Source organism: Cervus canadensis, chromosome 1 (genome assembly GCF_019320065.1).
Source record: "Cervus canadensis isolate Bull #8, Minnesota chromosome 1, ASM1932006v1, whole genome shotgun sequence".
NCBI lineage: Eukaryota > Metazoa > Chordata > Mammalia > Artiodactyla > Cervidae > Cervus > Cervus canadensis.
The window spans coordinates 16,718,710-16,742,734 of NC_057386.1; the positions used below are offsets into that span (position 1 = coordinate 16,718,710).

General features: G+C 51.9%; 1 protein-coding gene across 3 annotated transcripts in view; it reads right to left on the reverse strand.

Annotated features, from left to right (window-relative positions):
• CRHR1 (corticotropin releasing hormone receptor 1) overlaps positions 1 to 19,882 on the reverse strand; it is a 53,997-nt gene extending 34,115 nt beyond the window's left edge. Inside the window, exon 1 of one of the 3 annotated variants that reach the window (XM_043465932.1) lies at positions 19,131 to 19,882. In XM_043465932.1, coding sequence (XP_043321867.1) covers positions 19,131 to 19,163 — 33 coding nt within the window. In that variant the 5' untranslated portion in view covers positions 19,164 to 19,882. Of the gene's footprint in view, positions 1 to 46; positions 309 to 19,130 lie in introns of those variants that run through there. The other 2 variants (XM_043465924.1, XM_043465939.1) reach the window with 2 other exon arrangements.
• Between the last annotated feature and the right edge of the window lie 4,143 nt (positions 19,883 to 24,025).

Here is a 24,025-nt window from a genome sequence, read left to right on the forward strand (position 1 = left end):
GCACGACGCCTGTCCTTGGCTGACTGCCTATAACCCCGATCCTCACCTCTCATGGATGCGCTGGTTCACAAAGTCATTTTCTCCCAAAAGAGGCCTGGGTTTGCATTATGCCAAGAAATAGGTTTCTTGAAATTCCCCAACCAACTTCCCCTCTCAGGAAATCTCGGCTCTGTATAGAATCTGGATCTAAGCCACCTCTGGCTCCGCGGAAGGGTTTGTCATGCTCCTGGCTTATTCCGGAATCATACTTTCATAAAAAGTGCAGAGCTTTCCCGTGTACTTCCTTCCACCATAATGCTGATCTCCTCTTCAACATTCACTAGTTTTCCAAATCTGCCAACAGGAAATTATTACACCATAGTGACAGACAGGCCCCTGAAGTTTCAAGGATGTTGCTTGTTTTCTTCTAAAGCTGAGAGTTTTTAATCTGGGGTCCACAAACACATGAGGCAGGGTGGGGGGCATGAAACCCTGTGATTAAATGCAGAATGTTATGTGTAGGGACTTCCTTGGTGGTCCAGTGGCTGGGACTCTGAGCTCTTAATGTAGAGGGTTCGGGTTCAACCCATGGTCGGGGAACCAGATCCCAAATGCCGCAACTAAAAGGTGGTCCAGTGATTAAGACTCTGCGCTTCCACTGCAGGGACTACAGGTTTGATCCCTGGTCAGGGAAGTTCTGCGTGCCATGGGTTGCAGCCAACAAAAAAGAACCCTCAGGCTGCAACTAAGACTTGGTACAGCCAAATAAATAAAAATTAAAAAAAAAAAAGAAAGTTGCATGTAAGGCCAATGATTTTCAGGGAGGGTACAGAGCTTCCTCCACTGCTCAGTGAAGTCTAGCACCCCAAAATATGGCCAGAGCGTGTGATGAGTGGGGTAACATCAGAGGCCTGGGCCTCACCAGACTGGACACGTCATCCTCTCCCAAAGCTACCAATGGTGGCTTTGACCTAAGAACCACCACATTCTTGGGCGCCCCTGCCATCAGCCCTGGCCGCGCTGGCTCCTCCTTTCAGAACCATTTTTGACAAACCAAGTTTTCAGGACTTCGTGAGGTGGGAGAGAAAACCAAAATGGGGCTGAGGATCTGCAGCTGGCGGGCGCTAAGCTCGCTGACGAGGTAATGCTTCACCCTCCCTGCACCCGCCTGGCAGGCCCAAGGCCCCCGAATAAAACCCGCACCTCAGCCGCAAAGCTCTCCACCCGCCAAGGAGCCAGATCTTGAATGTTAAATCTGGGAAGGCCGAGGGCATGCTGTGGCTCAATCATAGCACCACATAAAATGACACGGGTTCCCTAACAAGGGAGGAGCCCTGAGCTCCGGAGAGCAGACAGGGCAAGTCTCCTGCCCCCTATTTCACAGGGCTTGTGGCTCAGTGGTAAAGAATCACTGGCTGATGCAGGAGGTGCAGGAAATCTGGGTACAATCCCTGGGTCGGAAAGATCCCCTGGAGGAGGAAATGGCAACCCACTCCGGTATTCTTGCCTGGAGAATCCCATGAACAGAGGAGCCTGGTGGGCTACAGTCCATGGGGTTGCAAAGAGTTGGATATGACCGAGCAACGGAGCACGCTCGCACATGCACGTATAGTTGAACTGTTTTTAGTGGCTGAGTGGATGTTGGGGTTCAGTAAGCAGGCGTTCTGGGTCTGTCTTTCAAGTGGATGAAAGATGGAGGAAGACAGATCAGGGCAAGGCATGGGAAGAAGGGATGCAGAGGAGAGGGGAGGGCGAAGGAGCCCGTGGAGAGGGCGGGTGGGCGGGCCGCGGTCTGACAGCTGCCTGCTCCAGGCTGCTCCAGCTGCTGCCCATGCCCCACCTCCTGGCCAGCGCAGAGTGTGGCTGGAATTGAAGCTGCCACCCCAATTCCCAGTGTGACTTTGGCATAAAGGTTAATCACACCCAGAAAATGCTTATTAGAGACCATAAATAACTATGCTGCTGAGGCTCAGTTTGGTCTTTAAGGGACAAAAGCACAATTTCCTTTGACGGGATGATCTGGTAATTAACCTTTCAGGGAGAGTCCTGAAGGGCCACTGGAGGCAACAGAGGCCACCTTCACCTCTCCAAAGTTCACGAGGAGCAAGGAGAAGGGGGTCAGTCTTCCTTCCCCTTCACAATCTCTGATGCTCAGCCTGGGAGAGCCCCAGAGGCCCCAGGAAAACCTCTCCTAGGGGCCAGGGACTGAGATGGCTGTCCAGCAGAATCACAGCTTTAGCATTTGAGAGTGGTCTTCCAGTGAGATTCTTCCCCCTTCTGCTGGGCTCTGAGCCCAGTCTTGCCACTGTCTGTGTGGGCAAGTCACCGCACCCCTCTGGGCAATACCCTCTTTCTTACCTGCATTATAAGGTTGTAGGCCACCAGAAGGGTGGGGAGAAAAAGGAGAGAGATGCTTTCTGTGATTCACAAGGCGATGGTGTGGGCAGGCTTCCTGGGGGAGGTGACTCCTACAAGTGCCCATAAGGGCTTCCCAGGTGGAGCAGTGATAAAGAATCACCTGCCAATGCAGGAAGCACAAGATATGTGGCCTCAATCCCTGGGTCAAGAAGATTCCCTGAAGAAGGAAATGGTAACCCACTCCAGTATTCTTGCCAGGGAAATACCATGGACAGAGGAGCCTGGCGGGCTATAGTCCAGGGGGTTGCAGAGAGTTGGACACCACAGAGCGACTGAGTGTGCACACACACACACACACATAAGTGCCCATGGAGTCAGGATCATGACTGGGTCACTCTGGGCCCTAGAATCTTTCTTGGTTACGGAGAGGGTTGGACTAGAACAAGCCGTCCTGGTGTTCCTTCCAAGCCCTGGGGGAGGGGCTGCAGTAGGACCAGTGTTCTCTCCTCCACTCGGTCAGATTGTTCTGCCTTCTCTGTAAGCTTTCCTTTCTGCAAAGGAAAAAGGGGGTTTTCAGCTTAAAAGGAAAGTTGTTTTGATTTTTGTCTCCTGTTTTTTTTTAAACCATCCAACTAAGTGATCTCACCGAGCCCCTTGTTGAACTGGGATTCTACATTCGAGTAGTCCAGGATTCCTTGATTTGAAAAAAAGGAAACGAACTCAGAAGAGGCGGGGAAGGACACATAGACACACACACACAGACCCAGACAGACACACACAAAGGAGAATGGCAAGGCAAGGTGTGCATGAGCGCAGGGGATTGTGGGATTACAGGAGGGGTCAGCCCAAGGCGACGGTGTGGGCAGGCTTCCTGGGGGGGTGAGTTGGAGGAGGGCAGAGCGGCCACAGACCGTGAGAAGGAGAGAGAGGGCCTTCCAGGAGGGGGAGTGGGGTGGGAGGAGGTCCTGAGCTTTGGGGGCAGCACAGACCACCTATGGAAGGTCTCAGACACTAGGCTGAGCTGGATCCATCCGACCTGGAGTGCCGAGGTGGATTCCTGAGCATCAGCTTGTCATAGCTGGTCAGTTTCATCATTTGTAGGTACAGACAGACCCAGACAGCGGAAGAGACACAAGCTCAGTGGAGACCCTTCAGTAACTGGGGGAAGAACCCGGGCCTTGCTGCACCCCGCCCCTTCCCTGGAGACCGCCGGAGGCAAAACACCCTCAGCGAAGACTGCCGCCTGCTGGCCAAGGAAGGAAAGCCCGCTCCTCCTGGGTTCTGGGGTCCCCTGGCTCCACAGCCCAAATATCTGACCATCCTGACTCTGCTTTCTGTTGCACTATGGTCGTTCTCAGCTTTATTGAAATGACATATAACATTGTATAAATTTAAAGTATACATGATGATTCAATACACATATATATTGCAAAATGATTACCACAATTAGTTAACACATCCATTATCTCACATAGTTACAATTGTGTGTGTGTGTGAGAAACTATTAAGATCTACTCTCTTAGTAATTTTCAAATACTCAACACAGCTATAGTCAACATGCTGTCCATTGCACTCCCAGAATGTATTCACCTTATAACTGGAAGTTTGTATTTTTGACTACCCATTCCCACATCTCCATTTCACTCATGGCAATCACCTATCTGTTCTCTGTTTCTCTGAGTTCGAATTTTTTAGATTCCACATATATGTGAGATCATAAGGTACTTATTGGTTTTTGTCTTATTTTATTCAGCATAATGCCCTCGAGGTTCATCCATGTCATCACAAATGGCAGGATTCCCTTCTTTTTATGTCTTAATAATATTCCACATTTTCTTTATCCATTTATCCATTGATAGACACTTTTGTTATTCCATATCTTAGCTATTGTATTGTTGTTCAGTCACTAAGTCATATCTGACTCTTTGCGACCCCCTGAACTGCAGCTCGCCAGGTCTCCCTGTCCTTCACTATCTCCCAGAGTTTGCTCAAACTCATGTCCATTGAGTCAGTGATGCCATTCAATCATTTCGTCCTCTGTCGCCCCCTTTTCCTCTTGCCCTCAATCTTTCTCAGTAACAAGGTCTTTTCCAATGCGTTGGCTCTTTGCATCAGGTAGCCAAAGTACTGGAACTTCAGTATTAAGTCCTTCTAATGAATATTCAGGGTTGATTTCCTTTGGAATTGACTGGTTTTATCTCCTTACTGTTTGCTGCCCAAGGGGCTATTGTACACAATGCTGCAATGAACACAGGGATTCAGATATCTCTTCAAGGTAATGATTCATTTCCTTTGGATACATACCCAGAAGTGGAACTGCTGTATCATATGGTAGTTCTATTTTTAACTTTTTGAGTAAACTCCATACTAGTTTTCATAGTGGCTGTACCAATTTACATTCCGACCAACAGTGCACTAGGGTTCCCTTTTCTCCACATCCTCCCCTGCACTTATCTTGCCTTTTTTATAATACCTATTCTCAGATGTGAGATGATACCTATTGTGTTTTTTATTTGCATTTCTCAGATTTCATTGGATTATTTGCAGGGCTCACTTTTGTTTGGAGGGGTGCTTTTGCTAATGAGTTGTATGGGTTCCCCTTATATATTTTGGATATTGACCCTTTATCAAAGCTGTGGTTTTTAAGGTAACAGCCTGTTTTAAGCAAAGCCAGGGGAAGAAAATCTAAATACGAAGAAGAGGAGGGATCATAAATCAAGATTTCTTTAGAAAGCTGGCTCTCCTGTTGGATTTAAAAATCAGGATCTGGTGTGCAGGAATAAAACATATGCGCAATCAACTCTTCGGAAACCTGTGTGCCTACAGGGGATACATCTGTAGAGACAGAATGACAATACGGGGGAGGTACAGAGCCCACACGCAATTATGAGATTTCTGCCCTGCACAGAGGTGCCAAGTAGAGGGGTCTCTGGGGGCTAGAATTGCAGGCTGCACCTCAGCAGAGCTGGGACCCCCGGGGTGGGGTGCATTTTCTGATTCGCCGGATGCCCCTTCTCAGCCCTCTCAACTGACCCAGGACTTCTGCCCTTCCCACCACCCCTCCCCGCTCCATCCTGCCCCAGGTCAGCTCCTCCCCCGACAGCCTCTGTCTAGGACAGCCACAACCTCAAAGCAAAGAGCCTGTGCTTTCCCCAAAGGGGGTGAACAGTGAAAGATTATTCTATTTTAGGCCATTGAGAAATAATTTATTGTTACATTTAATTAACTTAAATTGCTGTTGTGCAGAGAGGAAAAAAATGGAAAGGAAAATCTCCTGCCTACACTTCAGGGAGTGGGGCCCACCTGGGTGCTCCCGCCTCCAGGCCTTCTCCCTGGGGCCCTGGGCTCAGGATGCACCCTGCCCCACGTCCCTGCTACGTCACTCCTTAGCTCCCATAATGAGCCCCCCACTACCCTGCACGATTCCTCCAAAAGAGGAGGCACAGGTTTCCTCGCCCTCTTGACCTCTAGCTCCAGGGCATAGCCTGGCTCCCGAGAGCTGGCAGCGGGAATTGAGGGGTAGACACCAGGGCAGCCCTGTCAGCTGGGGGCCCAGGAAGGGCGCAGCTCGGTTCTCACAGGGCAGTGGGGTTCACTGGGGCTCTGATCCAGCCCCTGCCCCTGGGAGCTGCTCAACTGGGAACCGCTCCCAGACACCAGGAGCCCATCCCTGAGGGGGTGGGAGAGGCGTCTGCTACACGGGGAGACAGAGCCGAGGTGTTGGGGACAGCGCGGAGACGTCAGCCACGCAGGTGCCACTATCAGCTGCGCTCTCGCTCGGCCCGCTCTCTGACAAGTGTGAGGTGAGGGAGATTTCGGTGTCGGCAGGAAAGGGATGTCCTTTAAGAAGCTGCTTTTTAAAAGAGACGTGAACATGTATATTACCATATGTACAATAGATGACCAGTGCAGGTTTGATGCATGAAGCAGGGCGCTCAAAGCTGGTGCTCTGGGACAACCCAGAGGGATGGGGTGGGGAGGGAGGCAGGAGGGGGGTTCAGGATGGCGGGACACATGTACACCCGTGGCTGATTCATGTCGATGTATGGCAAAAACCACCACAATATTGCAAAGTAATTAGCCTCCAATTAAAATAAATTAACTAATACAATTAAAAAACTGAAAGAAAAAAAAGAGACATGAAGCAGCATGAAATCATCAGACAGCTGGCAGTTAACTTCCGTGAGAAAAACCTCTCAAGGGTCCAAGGCTGTTTTTTTTCTGGAGAAGTGACTGCCTTCCAAGGCCAGAGGGGTGGTTTAAAGGGGGCTGCTGAACCACCCAACCCCACTCAGCAGGGAGATTCAGGGCAGAGATTGCTGCTGCTGCTGCTAAGTCGCTTCAGTTGTGTCCGACTCCATGTGACCCCATAGATGGCAGCCCACCAGGCTCCCCTGTCCTTGGGATTCTGCAGGCAAGAATCCTGGAGTGGGTTGCCATTTCCTTCTCCAATGCATGAAAGCGAAAAGTGAAAGTGAAGTCGCTCAGTCGTGTCCGACTCTGCGATCTCATGGACTGCAGCCTACCAGGCTCCTCCATCCATGGGATTTTCCAGGCAAGAGTACTGGAGTGGGGTGCCATTGCCTTCTCCAAGGGCAGAGATTAGGAATAACCAAATAATCCTCCATAAGATGGGCAATGGCCCTGCCTGTTTCTCTTTCTGTAAAAGAAGTGAGTTAGACAAAATTGGAAGTTTCAGACCGGTGCCTGGAAGCCAGGAGAGAGAAAATTCTGTTTCTCAGGCTTCCCCTTAGAGATCTGGGCCTGCAGGGAAACCTGGGAGTGTCTCTAGTTTTTCATGTTCTCCAAGTGATTCTGAAACTTCACCAGAATACAAAGAGAACTGCACTGGCCCAGTGACTCTCCACGGGGCGGGGGCGGGGGGGGGGGTGGTGCGCAATTCTGTCCCTTGGAGGACAGGAGGTAATATCTGGAGACATTCTGGGTAGCCACAACTAGGAGGGGCTACCGGCATTTCATGATTAGAGGTCAGCGATGCTGCTTAGCATCCTCAGATACACAGAGCAGCCCCACAACAAGGAATTTGTTGTTGTTGTTCAGTCGCTGAGTCACATCTGACTCTTTCGAGACCCCAAGGACTGTAGCCCGCCAGGCTGCTCTGTCCATGGAATTCTCCAGGCAAGAATACAGGAGTGGGTTGCCATTTCCTTCTCCAGAGGATCTTCCTGACTCAGGGATTGAATCCGTGTCTCCTGCATTGGCAGGTGGATTCTTTAACACTGAGCCATCTGGGAAGCCTCAACAAGGAATTACCCGGTCCCTAATGTCAGAGGTGCTGAGCAGGGGAGACTCTGGGCTGGAGGGTTTTGCAGCTCCCTCTCAGTTCTGGAAGTCCTCACCTGCAGGCCTATCATGGAAGTTGGGAGTGTGGAAGGAAGATGGTTACTGGGAGGAGAACCCTGGAAAAGAATGGGAGATCAAAAGGGGGGAGTCTGCAGGACAAGAAGAGGCCCTGATCTCACTCTGTGGACTTGGACTGGTCATACCCCCACCTCCTAGCCTCAGCCTGAAGGCAGGAGACTGGTGAGAAGGACCCCTCTTGACCAATGGATGGAGGTCCTTCCGCTCACTGCTGTCCTGACACAGCTAGGCAGCCACCTGTGGGTGCAGCCAACGCTGGGGATCAAGCAGCACAGGGAGGGCATGGATGGATGCAGCATTTCCCAGAGCCAGGGGGCAGGGCTCTGCCAGCCTGCCCCCCACCCCCGGTCCAGTTCCTCGAAGCGGGAGACAGAGCTGACCCTGCAGAAGTCGCGCTCCCTTATCTTGGGTGAGCCCAGCGACAAGGGCTAGAACCAGCGTGGGGCTAAGTCCTATGAGCTCTGGGGTGAGTCCACCACAGAGGAAGGGCCTCCCTCATCTCATCTGAGCTCTGTGAGTGTCAAGGGTCATCCCCATTCCTGCTGCCCTCCAACCTTGGTGGGTGATATAAGGTGCAGGTTGATGAGTAAGAACAGGTCGGGGAGAGGTCCATCCAGGACCTGCCAAGTGGTAAGGGCTCTGAATGATGGAAGGCTTCCACCTTCCTGGACAGGGGTTCTTCCTACTTCTTCCTACTTGGCAGCCCCGACCAGTGGCTACAGCACTAAGTCTTCCAGCAGGAGGCACACAGGGGCAGGGCTGGTTGGCAACCAGACTCCCTTAAAAAGTGAACCAGGGATTCTGGTCTGTGCATCCTGGCTCCAAAGAGGGCTTTAGATCAGCGCTGCTCTAAGAGTGGTGGGGACCAGTGTGGAGCTGCAGACTGCTACAGAGAGTGCCATCTGGAAACGCTGGTGTGAAGTTGTCTTTGCCGTGATCTCACTGAACAGGGTCTAGACCCAGTTCAGACGTTGTTCAGCTCTGCAGGAGAGTCATGTGGTACAGGCTGCATGGTCATCATGCACAACAAGCCCAAGTGCCATGGACTGGAAAGACCCACGCGGTTCTTCCCCATAGCTGGCTTGAGAAGCCCCGCTTTAGCTGGGGGAGAGAGTGCAATGGCCAACTCATCAGGGAAGGCTCCATGGTGGAGGAGAGTCTTAAGTACCTGTTGGGCTCAGCATTAAGGAGAGGAGTGGGTGGGGGTGAGGGGGACAGTCGAGGCTGGGGGAGGGATCTCACCGGGGAAAGCAGCAGGTCCCACTCAGGAGCTTTGGTGGGGTCAGGTCTATTGCCACGCAGGCATTTCCATCGTGGACCAGAGGAAGGCCAAGCCCAGAGAGGTTGTGTGACTTGTCCAAGGTCAGCCAGCCAGGCCTCCTGCCTCCTCAACTTTAGGGACAGTTGAGGGAGACTCCCTTAGGGATGCTCTGCTTCTCAGGGGTGCACATGTGTTACTGCCTAGGCCCAGAGCTTCACAATCTGGCAGCAGCATTCATGATAAGACCACTGAGGCCCAGCAACCTAGAGAGAAAGACACCAAAGCTGCCCCACCCCCACCCACAGGGAGCTGGAGGGGAGGGATGTGGGTTGAGAGATGGGATCCCGTGGATGGAGCCAAGAATTGGCCCACTCCCTTTCACCCATGTCCTCTGCCACTTCTGCCTTGCCTGACCATTCCTGCCTCTTAACCAACAGAACTGGGACAATGGCAGGCAGGGAGCCCCAGACTGCCCCCAAACCTCCTCCCCAGCCCCCTCCTTGGGGACTAAAGCACCCTGACTTGCTCTTTCAAGACCCCAGGTTCTGAGAAGGTTCTTGCTTCTCTGTCCTCAGCTCAGCTCCAAACCTCCCTCTGGCAATGTCTCCTACCAGCCCTGCCCAGAACCCCTCATGGAACAAAATGCTGTCTGTGCTTTTATACATGGACAAACGCCTCCGGTGCTATGGGGATCAGGGATGGAACAGAGGTCAGGACGAGAATCGCTAAACGTTACTAAGTGATGCCAACAGTGTAGCACTCAATAAGCCACCGAGTCATAAATGCACATGCAGAGCCGGGGGGATTTATCCATCTAACTTGTCATTTCTGCCTCCTGTCGCCATAGCACCTCCACGCGCACAGATAAACGTTCACTGGGGAATGGGAGGGGCAAGATGCCCTCCACTGAATTCAGTGTCTATTGTATGCCTACAGTGCTTGCAGTACTGGGCTAGGTGCTGGGGACACAGTCCTCTTTGTTTTTTATTTTTAAGGGAGTCCTCCTGACCCAGGCTTCCTGGTGGCTCAGATGGTAAAGCATCTGCCTACAATGTGGGAGACCTGGGTTCGATCCCTGGGTCAGGAAGATCCTCTGGAGAAGGAAATGGCAACGCACTCCAGTACTCTTGCCCGGAAAATCCCATGGATGGAAGAGCCTGGTAGGCTACAGTCTGTGGGGTCGCAAAGAGTCGGACACGACTGAGTGACTTCACCTTCACCTTCATCCTGGCCCAGGCAGAGCTCAGAATCTACAGGAGGACAAGGGCTCCACTTAGATGAGAGAGACCAGGGGTCCATGCGGGATCTGGTTGGTAAATGTTTTGAGCATCCAGTGGGGGAACACACCAAAGAGTTGCAGGTCCCCTGTTGTTGGGGAACCCAGGCTCCACCATGAACTAGAGGCTCACATGAGGGGCGGGGAGAGCAAGCCAAGGAAGGACCAGTGAGATTAGCCTGGAGGGCTTCCTGGAGGAGAGGGTATTGATGGTTCAGGAAGAATTTGGTGGTCCTGTTAGACAGGACTGATGCAGAGAGACTGGGGGACAGGGCTTCCCTGGTGCCTCAGTGGTAAAGAATCTGCCTGTCACTGCAGGAGACATGGGTTCGATTCCTGCTCTGGGAAGATCCCACATGCCATGGCTAAGCTCACGTGCCACAATTTTTGAGCCTGTGCTCTAGAGGCCAGGAGCCACAATTATTGAGCCCATGTGCCACAACTACTGAAGCCTGCATGCCCTGGAGCCCGTGCTCTGCCATAGGAGAAAGTACTGCAATGAGAAGCCCGCACACCGCAACTAGAGAGTAGCTCCCGCTTGCCGCAACCAGAGAAAAGCCCCTAAGCAACAAAGACCTAGCACGGCCAAAAATAAAACTAGTAAATAATAAAATAAATAAATGTGCCTGCGTGCTAAGTCGTGTTCAGTCGTGTCCGACTCTGTGCAACCCTGCGGACTGCAGCCCGCCATGTTCCTCTGTCCATGGGATTCTCCAGGCAAGAATACTGGAGTGAGTTGCTGTGCTCCCCTCCAGCAGATCTCAAAATTATATTAAAAAAAGAGACTGGGGAACAGAAGCCCTTGAAGGAGGAACAGTATGGCCAAAGGCAGGTGGCTGGCAGAAATGAGTATTCTGTGGGGGTAGAAAGGAGGGAGGGCTGGGGCAGAGGCCCAGAAGAGCGGATGGGGAGATGCAGGGGTATCTGGTTCTTTCACACTTGGAGTAGGACAGGAGGACGCCGTGGGGTCGTGCGTGTGGACACTGGCACAGAAGGAGGTCGGTGAACGGTGCATCTGGCCAGAGAAGTTGGGCAAAGTGGAGGGAAAAGGAAGGAGTGGACAGGCAGGAGCTCAGACCAAGTCCAGGACACAGGCCTCCCTCCTCGGACCACCTCTGGGCCTCCTGGCCATGCGTGTGTAGCCTAAGGCATGGCTACAGAGATGGTCCAACCTACAGCCCACTCCCACAGTTGACTCTATGGTCCCTGGGGGCCCAGCTGCTCTTCTGGGTGCCAGCCCTCCAGCCCTGGCCCCGAGTAGGTGGATGCCTCATGCCTGTCTCACCGGTTTGACCGTGCAATAGCCTCTGAGGGGGTAGCAATTGGGGGGATGCTGTTATTAGTGCTGCAAAGGACTCCCTGAGGATCCCAGCGTGTGTGTGTGTGTGTGTGTGTGTGTGTGTGTGTGTGTGTGTGTGTAAGAAAGAGACAGACTGCACACCGAGGACCAGTTAGAACCTCAAAGGCAACAGGCTTTGTTCCTTCTGAACTGGGCACTGAGAAGCCCAGCCCAGGGGGTGCTGGAGGGTGTGGGGTTGCTCCTTCTCTTGGGCAGGGAGCTACAACCTCCATACAGCATGGCTCAGAGCATCCTGACCCTGGTGCCTGAGGAAGGTGTTCCCTGCAGCAGGTTAGAGAGGGTGAGGGCAATTCTTGTAAGAAATGGGGAGGGAGGTTTCCAATAAAAGCCATCTCTGGCCTCAGTTCTCCTGGCTGCTAAAGAGAAAGCACGAAGCAAGAAAGGCCAAAAAAACCATGCACTTCTTTGCTTCACCTCTTTCTCTCTCGTTTTCTCCCTCTCTCCCTCCCTCTCTCTCTCCTCTTTTCTCCCAGCCTTTCTGTCCTGATCTCTCCCTCTCATGCCAACTTTAGCCAGCGGTTTCCATCTCTATAACATCTTTGATTTCTCTCTGTTTGCATGTTCGAATCTTACATAATACAATTGTTGATCCTGAGACGGCCCACGGGTGCCCAGCTGGGCCTTTGTTTCTGCCTGTGGGGTCAAGACCCTCGGTGCAGGGGGACATTCTGCTCCTTAGATAGCCTGGACTTTCCCTCGATCCTTCCCCAGGGTAGCCAAAGCCCTTCTGGGCCTGGTTTCTGTCTCCAGCCTGCACTGTTCAGCCCTCTGATCCCTGGTCCTTCCTCTGTACCCCACCCAGCTCTGCACAGTGGGGGGCTGCTGCAGGAACAGCTGGGGCCTCTGGAAACCACACCTGCCAAGGAGTCTGGGGAGACACAAATCAAAGCTGGGGAAACCCTCTCTGTCAGTGGAAATGTCACAGCCATCTCTTGACCCAGCCAATCACCCTGGGCAGCCTGCCCTCCAGCTCTTCAGCTCCATGGACCTGGCAGGGATACTGAACAATACATTGTCCCAAAGGCCTGACCTCCCAGCGCTTAGAGGTTCAACGAAGTCTCCCATAGTGCCTCTGGGTAGCCCGACTACCTCTTAAAACTCACTATGGATTGGCTCCAAATTATAGTCTGCTCAGGAAGATCCTCTGGAGAAGGAAATGGCAACCCACTCCAGTATCACTGCCTGGGGAATCCCATGGACAGAGGAGACTGGTGGGCTGCAATCCATGGGGTCACAAAAGAGTTGCACACGACTTAGCGACTAAACAACAACAGTCTAGCAAACGTGGCCTCCCTGGTTCTGCAGGCACAGAAGCAGCTGGACCAGTCTGGTCAGTTTCTGTCTGGGCTTTGACCTAGGCATCCTGTCTCCTGGCCACACTGGCTGGAGGATGGGAACTGACTGACAGGTGAAGGGGAACAGGTGTGTACCCCACAAACCCTACCTCTAAGCACCTCGCTGGGGCTGCTCCCTGGGGCCAGCAAATCCAGAGGTGAGATTGAGATATTACTTGTGTTTATAGGGAAGATAGAGCATCCACAAAACACTTCATCTGTGCCTAAAGTGCTTCCTTGGCTGCTGGGTGGGGAGCTGCCAAAAAACACATTCAGCAAAAGCTTGTGAGTTGGTGGTTCTGTGTTGAGGGGACCCATCACCCAGACCTGCATCTCCCCCCACCCATTTCACAGGAATAGGAAGGGCATGTCCATATTCCCCCAACTCTTCCTCTTTCCCTTGCTCCATCCCTCTCCGACCTTCCAGTTTCTTAATGTCGTGGAAGCCGACACCAATTACTCTCAAAAGAATGTTTAATAATCTGTTGCTTAATAGAATCCAATTAGTTGTTTTCAAAATAATTGTTTGCACCAGTGAGTTAATCATTTTGTATTATCCTCCCTACATGTCTCTAGCCTTATTGTCAAATATTTTCATGTCAGAGATGCTCAGAGGGCCAACAGCAGGCACCTCCATCCTTCACCCTTCTAGCTTGGATGAGGGCAGGGGCCCCATCCCTTCTCCCCAGGGGCTGTGAAGAGGACTTGGGGCAGGAGAAGATTCGACATTGCTAAGCATTCCTTCCTCTACCTCCCTTTCCCTCACCACTCCTCCTTTCGCTGTTATTCCTTGGATTGATAAAATTCAGTAAAGATTTATTAAGTGACTATTACACTTAAAATTTATTGAGCACTTACTGTGTGCCAGACAATGTGCAATTGGGCTTAATTTCACACTTGATATCTCATGAAGTCATTATGATTATCCCATAAAGTAGTTTTCCTCTTAAAATTTTTTTTAAAATATTTATTTATCTTTGATTGTGCTGGGTCTTCCCTGGTGGTCCAGTGGCTAAGATCCCATGCTTCCAATGCAGGGGACCCCGGTTCAATTCTTGGTCAGGGAACTAGATCCCACATGACGAAATGTAAAGATCCCATGTGCTGCATCAAAGACCCAGCACAGCCAAATAAATACCAAAATAAATAAATAAAAAGTATGCAACGATGCCACTTCCAAGGGACTCTGCTGATAGCGGTCCTGGAAGATCTAAGCAGACAGGAGTTATTTGTAATTAACAAGTTCACTCATCGAATATAAAACTGCAGCTCAGACTTGGCCTTAGCTCTGAAGTGGGTCTTCACTGTTGCACGGGTTGCAGTGATCACTCTTCGTTGCAGTGCGAGGGCTTCTCATTGCGGTGGCTTCCCCAAATCACCAGGTGCTACATTGGCTGTTTGGTGCTTCCTTTTCCTTTTCTTTTAAAAACAACCATAGTGGGCTTAGGGGGAAGTTTGCATTTTTTCTGCAGCAGAGACGGTTTTCTGCGAGGGTGATTTTGGCATCTCCCAGTCTGTTTGAACATGACGACTGCATCTCGTGGGAACAGCAGTGGGTCCTCTGTGATCACACAACACTACACTGAAGGAAGCAGCAGCAATACTATCCAGCCAGCCAACAAACATTTGTGGAACGCTTTCTACATGCAGTTGATTCTAAGGCCCAGTGCTGTGAAGGGTGAAAGGTACAAAAATGCTAGATACTGAATGTCCAAGAGATTTTTCTGGTTGTTTTCTTCCTGCATCAGCTCATTTTCTAGGAAGAGTAGTCAACTTGCAGCTTTTTCTGAAAGCAAACTCTGCGCCAGGAGCTGGTCCAAGCACTTTGCAGGTGTTGATGCATTTCATTCTTACCTCAACCATATGAGTTAGGGATTGCCTCCATTTCACACATTTTTCACAGAGATGTGAAACGTAAGAGGGAATCTAGTCAAATACTCCTGTTTACAGAGAAACTGAAACTCAGAGAGGAAAAGTGACTTGCTCGAAGTCACACAGGCATAGCTGTGAATGATGTCAGGTTTGCCGACTCTGAGGCTGACGGTCTTTCCACCCCAAAGGCTGCTAAAAATGATCAATCCTGTGCCTAACCCCTTCCTTCTAGGTCACATCATGGCTGGGGCTCAGGCCCATGGGCTCATAGCATTGTGGGCACGTGGGGTGCTGCCAAGGGGCACCTTCACCCTCCAAACTCCTCCTTTGCAGCTGAATCCCACTGGCTGCTGATGCTCTCCAAGGAGCCAAGTGTTAGAGAGGGTGAGAAACGGATTTTCCACTTGAGTTCATCCTCACTGGTCATTGGTCAGTGTCCTGCTCCTGCCCAGTCACACAGTTCTGTCGACTCTTTGCAACCTCATGGACTGTAGCCCGCCAGGCTCCTGTCCATGGGATTCTCCAGGCAAGAATACTGGAGTGGGTTGCCATTCCCTTCTCCAGGGGATCTTCCTGACACAGGGATCAAACTCAATTCTCTTGTGCCTCTTGCATTGACAGGCGAATCCTTTACCACTGGGAAGCCCCTGGTCAGTGTCCTGCTTTTCCACAAATCTATGCCTTCCTTAAGAACTGGATGGACCCAAGACATGCCCCTACGCAGGGTTGGGCATATCAAATCCTGATGGTTCCCCTCTCCTCCTTTGTCCCTGGACTGTGGCCATGCCAGTTGTCCCCACGCCCCATGGCTCACTTTAAAATATATATATATATTTGGATATGCTAGGTTTTAGTTGCAGCCTGCTGGATCTTCAGTCACAGGATGCTAACTCCTAGTTGCAGCATGTGGGATCTAGTTCTCTGACCAGGGACCAAACCCAGGCCCCCTGCATTGAGAATCTTAGCCACTGGACTACCAGGGAAGTCCCCAACACAGCTCACTTTTTTGCCCTCAATTCCTTTCCTGCCCAGGCTCCCCTCAAAACCTGGTTCCACATTATTTGTCAAAGAAGCAATTGGGAAATGGCCCCAAAGTGCCAGGATACAGACATGGCAACAGAGCATCCCCTCACAGGGAACATGGAGATGTTGAGGTTCTCCTTCTTGAGACCCTGGGACAACACGGGACGGACCTGGGCTGTGACGGTAAGTGAGAGGACTTTCCCAAGGGCCACAGCTGTGCCCAAATGTGCACTTGAAAAAAAAAATGCCTGCAGGGATTATTTTTAAAATGGCAACAATAGCTGTGTTAGGACGGAAAGATTGTAATAATTTTCCCCTCTGGTTCTCAAACTTTGTGTAATACTGTTAGATTGCTTTATGACAACAGCCATAAAACCAGCTTTCTCTGTGGAACTCACTTTCCCCAATAGCCCACCAGGCCTTGCCTTCTCCGCTTTTCACACTCAACCAAACCTGCTGTTCTGAGCCACACTCGAGTCTCCCTGTGAGGATCCGTGGCTGTTGGGTAGGAGACTCAGAGGTGCTCGGTCCCTGGCCCTCTCCTGGGGATAGAGACCATATTTTACCTCTCCCCTTGGCATCCACACAGATTCATGCTTATCTTGTCTCCCTCACTGACATACACAAGGCCCCTCCCATACACACACATTCTCACTCACACACATGTGCATACACTCTCCCCAGTTCTCTGTAATCAGTACAGTGTGATACTCACAACAGGGGCCCCAGAGCAGATCCTTCCCACCATTCCTGATACTGGCTGACTTGTTGAGGGCAGAGCCGCGTTTTGGATGAACCCCACCTAGATTCAGCTTTCCCTGGCGGCTCAGAGGTAAAGAATCTGCCTGCCAGTGCAGGAGACGTGGGTTCGATCCCTGGGTCAGGAAGATCCCTTGGGAAAGGAAATGGCAACCCACTCCAGTATTTCTTGCCTGGGAAGCCCCATGGACAGAGGAGCTTGGTGGGTCCATGGGGTTGCAAGAGTCAGACACAACTTAGTGACTAAACCACCAACCACGAACACCCACCTAGGTTCAGATGTTTATACTGACAAAACGACCTGAGTTATCCCTCATCTGACAGAAGTCAAGGAGATTTTAGTGGCTTCAAATATTTTCTGGTAAAAGCTAACAAAAGAAAGTCTTAGAGTTGAAGTGCCTGAGTTTGAATTCCGGCTCCACCATTCACTGGCTGCATGACCTTGAGCAAGCTACTGAGCCTCTCTATGCTCAGGAATAATTTCGGCTTCCCAGAGCTGTTAGGAGGACAGTATGACTTAATATGTGTCAAGCAGGTAGAACACTACCCAACAAGTTGTATATGCCATACAAATAAAAGAAGAAAGTAATTATTTAAATGAAGCTGCATTAGCTGACCATCCCTTCACTGAGTCTTACTCATTCAGTATGCATTTACTGAGCACCTACTGAGCTCATTAGGCCAGACATAAAGGGCACACATCTCATGACCTAGCAGGAAGCATGCGTGTGCACACACACACACACACACACACACACACACAGCAATAAGAGAAAAATTTTTTTCTTTTAGAAAAGCATCATAATGCTAAGCAGAAATTTGCACATGATTCAAAGAAAGTCCAGAAAAAGAACATTTACCTATTACCATGTAAACTCAAAAACAAAAACCTATAGTTCAATCCTTTGAATCTGTTTGAAACTTTGAATTTTTTCTTTTCTGTAAATTTAGACCCAGGTTTGGTACACAATGAAGTGAAGTGAAGTGAAGTCACTCAGTCGTGTCCGACTCTTTGCGACCCCATGGACTGTAGCCTACCAGGCTTCTCTGTCCACAGGATTTTCCAGGTAAGAATACTGGAGTGGGTTCCCATCGTTCAGTGCTGTCTATTCAAGCTCTCTGGATGTTTTTCCTCCTGCTTCCCTCCCTGGGTCTCCCTGATCACCCAGAAAATAAATTCTGGGTTACCCCTAGTCCTCAGTTAAGGCATGGGGGCGGGGATATGGGTTTAATCAGACCAACCTTTACTCATTTTTAAAACACTAACATAACTATTCGGGAGAGGGACTGAGGGAACAGAGGAAACCTCGGTAACTAATAACGTCTCAATTGATAACCAAGCAGCAGTTGCAGTTTTAAATCTTGGTGGTTTAACTCAGATCACTTTGTGTGCTACATAGGTACAGCTGGTTTAATAACTGATGGAAAAATGAAAATCAGTCAACCCACACCCCTCCCCCAAATCCATTCTTTTGAGTGTAATCGCTTTTTAAATGAGCTGAATCCTGTCAAGCCGCTGTCTGTGCTCAGGCTGTTCACTCTGACCCTGCGGAGTCGGGATCCTCAGGCGAGAGCCTCGCACCGCTCCTCGGCGGCGGCGCCGAGGCCCACCCACCTCTCTCTCCGGCGGCTGCCTGCGCGCCTACACCCCGCAAGGCGAACCGCTTTGGGAATCGCCCAACACCTGCAAGTGGCGGCTGTCACTAGCTGCGGGCCGGGGTGTCGACCCCCCAGACCTTCTCTGGGGCCCAAGGGGAGCCCTCGTCACCCCCCGAACTTCAGCGGACAGACGTGAGATCTGTCCGGACGTGAGATCTGGCGACTTTCCTAAACTCCGGGAGCAGGAATTGCGTCGCCAGAGCCAGGACAGGAGCGAGCAGGCAGGGGGACCCGCGAGTGCAAAGGACCGCAGAGCGAGCTCTGCGCTCCCGCGGGTGGGCCGGCGGCGGCGGAGGAACGGTAACTACCGCCGGATGCTCGGTCGGCTCTCCGGAGATTGCGATATTGACCCAGGGCTTGCAGGCGCTGGGGACATTTATCTCCCCGGACTTTCAGGGGGCAGGGAGGAGCTCCCAGGAACAGGGCGGGGGCGCGCTGGGGCAGATGCGAAACCCTCCGCCCCCTCTCGAGCTTCCTGTCCCGGGACCCCGGTCTACACGGGACGGATGGGAGGAGGAACCCTGAGTCAGTTCCCAAAGCCTAGAGCGATTCCCCTCGTAGAGCTGGTTGCCCGGGTGGGCGGACCCCCGCCATCCCCACCCCTCAACACCAGCCAACATGCCCGCAGCTTCGCCACAATGATTTCTCCCCCCGCCCCCCGAGTTCTCCCCCTACCGCGCAACGCCGGCTCCAGAGGTCCAGGAAGAGGGAGTTGGCCTGACCCTTAAACCTCGGCCGCCCCCGGACCTGGACACAGTTCTGCTCAGTGACACCCAATCCCCCCACCGCATCACACCCACGGAGCCAGCCCTGAGCGCCCGGAGCTGGGGGGCCCCGGTGCTCGAGGGCTGACTGGCTCGCTCTTACCTTGACAAGCCGGAGCTGCGGGCGCCGTCCCATCCTCGGGCTCACTCGGTCACCGTGCTGGATGCCTGGGTCCCCGGGACATCCCGGCGGGGGCGGGCTCGGGCTGCGCGGGGTGGGCGCCGGGCTTCTGTGTCGCCGCCGGTGGCGGAGGTGCCCGGCTCCGCGCTCCCCGGCTCCGCAGCCCGGCCCGGCGGGCTCTCGCTCTCCCCTTCCCGGGCAAGTCCAACCGCCGCTTCCTGACTAAGCCCGGCCCGCGGTCGCCTCTCGCCCGCCGGGAGCCCGCCTAGCCCCCGCCGTCTCCCCCTCCGTCCGCGCCGATACTCGCCGCGACTCCCCGCCCCCTCGCCTAGGCGTCCCCTCCCCTCCTTTCCTCTCCCTTCCCCTCCGCTCCCTCCCCCGCCCCGCCTCCTCGGCCCCGGCTCGTTCCGGGGGCGGCTCCCCGCGCCCTAGCGGCGCTGACCCCCTTTCCTCGAGCCGGGTTTGCGGCAATCGGCGGGGCGCACTGGCAGCGCTGGCGGCCGCCGCAGCCCGGGGAGAAGCTGGGGAGGTGGCGGCGGGGCGTGGGGGGAAGCTGGGTGGGAGAGGAGGCAGCCTCCCTCCTCCCGCCGGATTTCAGGTTGGGGCCCGAGGAGTCCAGGGGAGTCTGAGGGGGTCTTGGGGGGCTCAGGTGAATCTATAAGAGAGGAGCTATTGGAGGCTGGGGAATAGGGCAGCCCGGACTTAGCAGTGCCGCCGCGGAAGCCGGGTGAAGCTGGGCGCTGCGTTCGTGCAGTTCTCTCCCTGCCGCGGGGCGGGGAGAAAGTCCCTGCCGCCCCCACCTCAGCGGGGCGAGGGCCAGACCCCCGCGCCTTTGGCACTTCCACGCCAGGAGCGCGCTGAGGTGTGACAGCTCTGAGGGAGGAACCCTTCTCTTTCATTCATTCATTCGTTCGTTCGTTCGTAAATTCATTCTACTAACTAAGCGCCTGCCCAGTTTGGTCCCGGCAAGGAGCTGAACCTAGGAACACCAAGAGCAGGCGAGATGGCGGTGCCGGGCAGGACTAGCCGCCCTCTGACAGCCCAGGAGGGGGAAAGGCGAGCGCGCCTTGCGTTGCAGAAGGGGATCGCGGCTGGGAACCCAACGAACTGGGCGAAGAGGAGGCCACAGCGCCCCCTCTCGGCCGAGCGCTCAGGGTAGGGTCAGCCAGACCTCCTGGCCTCCATCCAGCTTGGCTCCGTTGCTCCCCATCCCGCCCGCAGCATTGGGAAGCAGCTCCCGACTTCTCCAGCCCCTTAAGACTTTCCCCTCCAGCTCTTCCAGATGGACAGACTTTTGACTTCGATGTCTTCCTTCCTTCCACCAGAGCCGAAAGGCGGGTAAAAAAATGTAACTACCCCGCAGATCCTCCTCCTGCAGCGCCAGGAGCAACCCCTCACCAGAAAGCTTGAGCACCCAGGGTGGACCACACTCCCAGAATGGTGGTCAGCTGACTTTGTAACCCAACTCAGGATCTAACCTCCCTGGAGATTCTGTGCACTGCCGCGCCCACCCGCCTCCTTCTTTCCACCCACTTCTCAGCACATTCATTGGTCCAACTGCTTCTTCATTTAGACAGAGAGTTATTGTAAGGTGCCTTGTGAAGAAGCTGAGGCGCATAGACGGGTGGTGGCCTGTCCATACTCACATAGCTGGTAAGCCTAGTTCTTAGCCTCCTGATTTCCAGCTCAAAGTGTCCCCAGGGCTGGGACCTGATGGGTTTGGGGCTCTGAAGTGGGGAGGGGCAGTGCCCAGGAAACCAACTGGTCACACTGGCTTAGCTACACTGGGTGGCACTTTCTAAATGAGGCACGTGGTCCCGAGTCTCAAAAACCCCTAGCTGGTTGTGTGTGTGCTTAGTCGTTCAATTGTGTCTGACTCTCTGTGACCCCATGGACTGTAGCCCGCCAGGCTCCTCTGTCCATGGAATTCTCCAGGCAAGAATACTCTAGTGTGTTGCCATTTCCTTCTCCAGGGGATCTTCCTGACCCAAGGACTGAACCAGGGTCTCCTGCACTGCCAGGCAGATCCTTTCCCATCTGAGCCACTGGAGCTGGTCATGCTGAGCTTGACACAGGCTCAACCCAACCAGTCCCAAAGAGATGCATGCGCCAACTACGTTGCCAATTTATTGTTTTCAACAAAAATGAAATGCAAGGTAGTCCAGTATTCTTGCCTGGAGAATCCCAAGGACAGAGGAGCCTGGTGGGCTACAGTCCATAGGGTCGAAAAGAGTGGGATAAGAACAAAGTGACTTAGCATGCATGCACACATTAGATTCTGGAGTCAGCCTGAGTATGAGTCTTGGCTCTTCTGCTTACAAGCATGAACCTGGAAACTTATCTAATACTGCCTCAAATATCTCATCTCTATAATGGAGCTAAGAATACCTACCTCATAGGTTAAACAGTGGTTTAAACAAGTTGATATTTGTAAATGGCTAGGAATGATGCCTGGCTTAGTGAAGGTTAGCTGTCATCACCACGGTCACCACCACCATGATCATCATCATCGAGTGGACCAGATGCTCAAATGCAAGGGCAGCGAGGTCCCTCCCCCAGGCAGTTCTTTGTGGAAAGTTGAATTCTTGATGAGAAGGTCATAGCAGCGATGGACTGTGGAATCAGAGGAGAGGAAGCTGGCAGGTCCTAAGGGAGGTTTGCCCAGCCCTGCAGAGCCCTTGCTCCCCAGCCTTGCTTGACCTTGGAGCTGACTCTCCAAGGACCAGACAGCTCCAGATTTCCAGATTCTGTTTCTCTGTGCTTAATAAACACCATTTTGCCTTTCCGAGCCCCTTCTGTCCTCTCCTTGACATGATCTTTAAATATGCTAATGCCATCGATCAGGCTGTAATCAAGTCTTGCTCTTCCGGCCTTTTTTGGCTTGGGGTTCAGACCTTCTCTCTCTAAAGGGGAAACTACAGATGGCACGTTTCATCCCCCTGCCCCTTCTCCTCCAGTTGATTGTGTTGATTTCACTGACTTAACCTCCACACTAAATCCACCCCTGAGTGGAAAGAGGGGGCCTTCTGAATCTCTCCATGACCTACTTATTTATAGTTTTGACCACCTCGGGGGGATTATGACAGCCTGAGGTTTAATACTCCTTCTGTAAAAGGATTCTATATCCCTTTTCATTTGTCCTGAAATTGCCTCCTCCCACTTTCAAGGGCCCTGTCTGCCCTTCCCCTCCTCAACCCCAGCCGCTTCAGCCAGTCAGCCTAATGGCTCAGGGTGGTCTCCTTGGCAGCCCTTCCAATCCTCCTTAGGGCTGCCTTCTGCTCCATTCTAGCATCTTCCCAGCCAGACCTTCCCCAAACTCTCTTTGGACCCCTCCCTTGCCCTCTCCCTGTCCGAGCCCAGACCAGAGTCAGCTTTCATGCATTGAACCAGCCAGTTTTGGAAGAAAAGAGAAATATGAGGAATCCAAACAGGAATAAAAGACAATGCCATGTCCTTCCAAACAGTAGGAGAGACAGATATGAAAATAGGTAGTGATGGGTGGGACCCAGTGAGAGGGGACTGAGCAAGCCCTCCTCTGCCGTTGGCTTAACCAGTGAGGTCCATGGTCTGGAGCTGTGTGTCTCAGAACACTTGTGATGAAAAGCCAGTTCTTGATTTTTAAATTTCTAACCTGTTGCAGAATTATACGATTGCAAAATATAGTAGGAATTGAATTATTCGAAAAAGGAAGCAATGAAAAAGACATATAAACCTAATATTCAGAACATAGTAAGAACTTAGTAACTGTAATCTATTATAATTTCTGATCTCATGACTTACAAAAATAAGAAAAAATAAATAAATACAAAGGAAAAGCCCAATTTTAAAAATTATTAGATCCAATAGACATAAAACTACTCTATCAAGTTGCTTAAAATTTTTTACACACTTACTCCCAATTTCTACATCCACCTTGTCACGACTGGCAACAAATAGTTTGCAGGCAGATCATGCTTGGATAGCGCTAGAATGCTTCTGAACTATGAGGTCAGGAATGTGGCCTCATGGAGGGAGCAGCTTATAAAATTACATGAACATCAGGGGACATGGTGTTAATTACTCAATTCATCTGTGCATTCATTCAACAAACATTTAATGAGCAGCAACTATATGCCAGTTGCCATTAGATGCCAAAGCTAATAAAGATGAATATAACAGGGCCATAGCCCTTAAGATGTTCAGACTGGAAGGGGAGACAAGCTGCTTTGATGAATAATTAAAACCTAGTGAATTTAGGTCAATAATAGACCAGGCATCATGGGCATAGAGGGAGAAATATGAATTCTGCTCAGGGCCAACGGGGAAGGTCTATCATGTAAGTGATATTGTGTTGGGGTCTGAAAATGGAGAGGCAGATGCTGAATTCCATGTAGCCTGCCAGCACTCAAGGGATGGGGGTGCAATGGCTGGGTGAAATTATTCATTCTCTGGTTTAGAACAACAGATAATAACAATACTAATGAAGATTTGTGGGACAGTTTGTGCCATGTAGCTCTTTTACAAACACTTTCTCATTTAATCCTTATCTGAGCTCAGAGGTTGATAGCTTGCCCAAGGTCACATGACAGGATTCCATCCTGTGTCCCCAGCTTCCACTCCACGGAAGGGTTGACTTGAGCCTAGACCTTCGGGGAGCTGTGATATCACCTAGAGGAGGCCCTGGCTCCAGGAAAACAATGCTCTAAGACCAGTCTTTCCCTTTTTCTTTTCCAAGTGGATGGAAAAACAGAGGCAAGCTACATGACAGAGCTTAACAGTGACACAGACACTGTCTGCCAGGTGCGGCGCTGGGTCATAGAGGCTCCTCAGGTGACCTGCCTACTCCTCCTCCTGACACTGAGTTTGTATCAATCAAGGGCAAATGTGCTGACCGTGGA